Consider the following 5,168-nt stretch of genomic DNA (forward strand, 5'->3'; position numbering starts at 1 on the left):
GTAAAATGGGGATGAAGACCGTGAGCCCCCTGGGGGACAACCCGATCACCTTGTATACCCCCAGCACTTAGAACAGTGCCTTGCACATAGTAAGCGCTTAATAAATGCCATTCTATTATATTATTATTATATGATATTATTATCATCTGGGGACGGTCCCTACCCAACAAGGGGCTACACCGTCCCCAAGGCCAGAGCAGGGGCTTGGGGGGGGTCCCCGAGAGGGTCCTGAGGGGGCTGCGACCCTGGGCCCGGGGCTACCTTAAGGCCGGCGGGGGCCCAGGCGGGCCAGCCCCCTGCCTCGGGGCGGCTCCCGGGCCCGGGCCAATGAGTAGCCGGGCCTGTTTAAATAGACTCCGCTGTCAATCACCTCCCCCTCCGTCGGCCTCCCCGCCACCGCCATATTGGGCCACCGAGGGGAAAAAGTGCTCAGCCTCCGCCCCCCGCCCCCCCCCCGCCGCGGCCAGGCCTTTTGGGGTGCGGCTCCCCCTCCCCCCCCTGCCGCCCGGCCCCCTCCCCCCCGGCCCGGCCCTCCCCCCCCTCCCCAGGCCTCGGCCTCGCCGGGCGGAGCGGACCCCCGGAGAGGTTTGCGGGCGCCCCTGGGCTTTGGGGGTCCCCCCCGCCCCGGATTGGGACTCGATTTTGCGGCCCTCCCCTCCTTCTTTGATCCGCCCCCACCCCACTTTTCGCCTCCCCCTTCCTCCTTGATCTCCCCCACCCCGCTTTTCGCCTCCCCCTTCCTCCTCGATCTCCCCCACCCCACTTTTCGTCCCCCCCGCCTGTTTTCATCCCCCACCCCACTTTCCGTCTCCCTCCCAGCCTCTTTGATCCCCACCACCCCACTTTTCGTCTCCCCCTGCCTCCTTTTTCGTCCCCCACCCAGCTTTTCGTATCCCTCCCTACCTCTTTATCCTTCACCCCACTTTTCGTCTCCCCCACCGCACTTTTCGTCTCCCCCCTCGCTCTCTTTTTATCCCCACCCCACTTTTCGCCTCTCCCCTGACTCTTTTTTTTAATCCCCCACCCCACTTTTCGCCTCCCCCCTGACTCTTTTCTTAATCCCCCACCCCACTTTCCTCCTCCCCCCTGCCTCTTTTTTTATAATCCCCACCCCACTTTTCGTCCCCCCCCTTTCCTCTCTGATCACCCCCCACCCCACTTCTCTGCTTTAGATCGGCAGGGAGATTTTCCGGGGGTCCCCCCTCTTTCCTCCCCCCACCTTCGTCGTCCCCTCGGCATCGGATCGGACCCCGCGGTGACCACCGAGGGGGCCCCCTCTGCAGCCCCCGTCCCCAGCCCCCCTCCGCAGCCCCCAATCCCCGGGCTCCCGAGGCTTATGCAACGGGTCGGCGGGGCCCGAAGCGGCAGGGCAGGCCTCGGCGGGGGGCGGGGGATCTAAGGGCCGGTCGGGGGCCCGGGCCCGGGCCCGGCCAGGATGTCCGACGTGCGCGTCTCGAGCGGGAGCCCGACCCTGGAGCGGATGGAGGCCCCGCAGCCCGAGCGCGACCACCCGAAGCCGTCGGCCTGCAGGAACCTCTTCGGCCCCGTGGACCACGCCGAGCTGGCCCGGGACCTAAGGCGACACTGTCGCGACTTGGCCGAGGCCTGCCGGCGCCGCTGGAACTTCGACTTCCGTCGCCACCGGCCCCTGGACGGCCGCTACGAGTGGCGGCCCGTCGAGGGGGACGGCCTGCCCGACTTCTACCGCCGGCCGCCGCCGCCCCCGAGGGGGGCCCGCCCCGGAGACCCGGCCCCCCACCGCCAGGACTGCGACAGAGACCACCACCACGACGACGACGACGACGACGACGACGAAGGGGAGGACACCCATTTGGCGGGACGAAAGACTGATGCGTCCGAAAGGCAGACGGGCTTCCCCGACCGCTGTCCGGCGCCCAGGAAACGACCCGCCCCGGACGGTAACGCACCTTTGAAATTGGCCCCCCCCCTCCCATCAGACCTCCCCCCATCCCCACCCTCAGGTGTCCATCAAACCTCCTCCACACCCCCGTCCCCCCAACACAGGCCCCTCGCCCCGAACCCCCCCTTCCCATCCTCCCAGGCCCCCATCAGATCCCTTTCCCCGGCCCCTTCGCGACCTCCCACACCCTATCCCTTCCAGACACCCATCAAACCTCCCTAACCCCACCTCCCATCCCCCCAGGCACCCCTCAAACAAACACCCTAACCCCCACCTCCCATCCCTCCCAGACACTCATCAAACCTCCCTAACCCCACCTCCCATCCCCCCAGGCACACCTCAAACACCCTAACCCCAATCTCCCATCCCCCCCAGGCACCCCTCAAACACCCTAACCCCCACCTCCCATCTCTCCCAGACACCCATCAAACCTCCCTAACCCCACCTCCCATCTCCCCCAGGCACCCCTCAAACACCCTAACCCCCACCTCCCATCCCTCCAGGCACCCCTCAAACACCCTAACCCCCACCTCCCATCCCCCCAGGCACCCCTCAAACACACTAACCCCCAACCTCCCATCCCCCTCAGGCACCCATCAAACCTCCCCAGCCCCCCACCCCTTTCCAGCGAGGGTCCCAGAGCCACCCCCGGAGTTGGGGTGGGGGGGGTTCTGAGCCCTTTGAGAAACCCAGGATGGGACGAGGGGACCCCCCGGGGGTCCCTCCTGGGAGGAGGAGAAGGAATTGGGGCCCCCCCGGAGAGAGGCAGGTGTTCCCCTGGCAAACCCCCTGCCCCGCCTTGGGTTATGGCGTGTGTTTCGTTTTTGTTTGTTTGGGTTTGTTTTTTTTTTTTAGTGGTAGCTGTTGTTTTTTCTTCCCCTGGTCCTTGGACCGACCTCTCATTCGGATGATTTTTTTCCCCCCAACCCCTCCCTCCCCCTTAGATTCTTCTCCTCCAACCAAGAGAGCCCACCCCACGGAAGAAGGGGTGCCAGGGGGTGCCCCGGGCACCGGGGCGGTGGAGCAGACGCCGGAGAAGCCGAGCCTCAGAAGGCGTCAGACGTAAACCTCTCGGGTGGGTAAGCGCTGTGGGGAGCACTGGGGGATCCCGTGGGTGCGGGGAGGACGGGCAGGCCGGAGGAGGACCGGCCCAGCTCAAAGCTAGGAACCTGCAGGCCTTCTCCAGGTGTGCCAAGCTGAGCCCCCCATCTCCCTCCCCCTGAGCTTTTAGACTGTGAGCCCACTGTTGGGTAGGGACTGTCTCTAGATGTTGCCAACTTGTACTTCCCAAGCGCTTAGTACAGTGCTGTGCACACAGTAAGCGCTCAATAAATACGATTGATTGATTGAGCCCTCCAGCCCCCTCCTCTGCTTCTGTCCTGGCCCCCCACCCTAGCCAAGGGAGCCCTAGATAATAGATGGGGGGCTTGGGGGTGGAAGATGCGGCTGGAACAATGACCAGGCTGTTTTCCTGATCTAATAAAGTCAAAACCTCCCGGTCTCCGTGGGATTCCCCCACCCCCACTTCCCGAGGACTGCCCCCCGCCACCTCCAGGGCCCACCACCCTCCCGGGACCCCCGGGGCTGGAGGGTTTCAAGCAGGCCACCGGTCACAGATGTCCGGGCGCAGGGCGGCAAACGAAGGGTTAATCCTCTTGGGTGGGTGAGGGAATCCTGTGGGACCCGTGGGTCACACAGAGGTTGGAAATTGAGGTGGGGTAGCTTTGGTTATTCAGTTTGGATCTCTTTTTTGGGGAGGGGGGGTGCGCGAAAGGAGCATGCCACGTCTACCTCTTTTCAAAGTGGTGGGGAAAACTTTTTTTTTTTTTTTCTCCTTTCTCTCGCTCTCTTTTAAAGCCCAAGTTTCTAACTGGGATTTCTGATAGGGAGCAAATTTCAAGTAGAAGTTATTTGAGCTGAGCTAAGGAATCCAGGAACACGTCAGCATGTGTATGCAAATTGCGCTACAACTGACTGTTTATTTGGGTGTTTGAAGGGGAAATGAATAATAGGTGTCAGGGCCGCCTGAAACTTTTTAAATGGACCGAACGCCGGAGGAAGGAGGAGGAGGAGGAAGGTCTGTTTATGTATTTACTTACTGAGAAACAGCAGTCCGGCATTTTAGGTCCTGGAGGCTAATTGTAAAATTGATTTTACAGAAAAACCGGAACCGGACAAGTTTCTGGGTGGCTGGAAAAGGTTTTAGAGGACAGTGGTGGTGGGAGCACATTTTCCCCCACCTCCAAAATTCAGAGAATCCTAGAAATGCCTTCCCTTAGTGACTCAGGTCCCCGAAAAGCAGTTTGGATCAAAATTGCACCCATCCGCCCAGCTTAATAAAAAGGTGTGACCTCTTGAAGTCTTTTAGCTTCTCTCCCGGAGAATAATAGCCAGTGTGTCTCAGAGCCTCCGGGCTGGAAGGGGTGGGAGACACATAGAGCCCCATGTGGGACCCGACAGAGGCCTATTCACTCTTTATTCAACCCCCCAAGTCATTTTCCCCAAATTAAAAACTGGTGTTGATCATTAAGGTGGTCATTTCTTGAGATTTCAGGGCCCTGATCCTTCTGGCTGTTATTGACCCGGATTCCCTAAACAGAAGTGGAGGAGAGATCAAAACCCTCAGTGGAAGGCCTGGGAGATGGCAAGATATTGTTCCCAGGCTTCTTGCTGGGGAAAACGCAGCTCTCCGTATCAAACAGATCCCTCCGTTCCTGCATCCGTCCCTGTACAGTAGCTCATCGCCTGGCCTTCCCTAAATCATCCCACTTTAGCATCGTCTCACTCGGGAACCAAATATCCTCTGATGCAAAGGGGAACTTTCCCGTCTCACTTGGGAAATGAATGTCCTCCGATGCAAAGGGAAACTTTCCCACCTGTAGAATTCCGAGGAGGAGGCCGCACCTTTTTCTGATTTCTTCCTCCCCTTTCTCTTGCAGGATTGAGAATATGCATTTCCTTGTTCGTCGGTTACGAAAGTGCTTGATGAAGAAAGGAAGATATAAATTCGATTTAAAAAAATACATATCGCTGACTCTTTAAGGAATGGAGATCTTGTACAAGCACTGAAAAAGTAACAACACAACACTAAGATTAAGGCCTTCTTAAAAGATCTGCCTCTAAAAGCATTGGATGTAGCATTGTGCAATTAGGTTTTCCTTATTTGCTTCATTGTACTACCTGTGTATATAGTTTTTACTTTTTATGTAGCACATAAACTGGGGGTGGGGGGGAGGGGGCTTGCTGA

The 5,168-nt window shown here is 59.3% G+C and overlaps 1 protein-coding gene across 1 annotated transcript; it reads left to right on the plus strand.

Moving 5' to 3' along the window:
- The first annotated feature begins 801 nt into the window (after nucleotides 1-801).
- Nucleotides 802-4,934, plus strand: CDKN1B (cyclin dependent kinase inhibitor 1B). The gene is made up of 3 exons (XM_038754758.1): nucleotides 802-1,919; nucleotides 2,866-2,996; nucleotides 4,861-4,934. Exons 1-2 carry the CDS (start codon nucleotides 1,436-1,438, stop codon nucleotides 2,985-2,987), a joined length of 606 nt encoding a protein of 201 aa, XP_038610686.1. The 5' UTR covers nucleotides 802-1,435; the 3' UTR covers nucleotides 2,988-2,996; nucleotides 4,861-4,934.
- Nucleotides 4,935-5,168: the final 234 nt, after the last annotated feature.

Source organism: Tachyglossus aculeatus, chromosome 11 (genome assembly GCF_015852505.1).
Source record: "Tachyglossus aculeatus isolate mTacAcu1 chromosome 11, mTacAcu1.pri, whole genome shotgun sequence".
Taxonomy (NCBI): domain Eukaryota; kingdom Metazoa; phylum Chordata; class Mammalia; order Monotremata; family Tachyglossidae; genus Tachyglossus; species Tachyglossus aculeatus.

What these genes read in the sequence shown, in the direction of transcription:
- CDKN1B (XM_038754758.1), top strand. Translation starts at nt 1,436, where the DNA reads ATGTCCGACGTGCGCGTCTCGAGCGGGAGCCCGACCCTGGAGCGGATG. An exon ending in GAAACGACCCGCCCCGGACG is followed by an intron (nt 1,920 to 2,865) that starts GTAACGCACCTT and finishes CCTCCCCCTTAG; the next exon opens with ATTCTTCTCCTCCAACCAAG.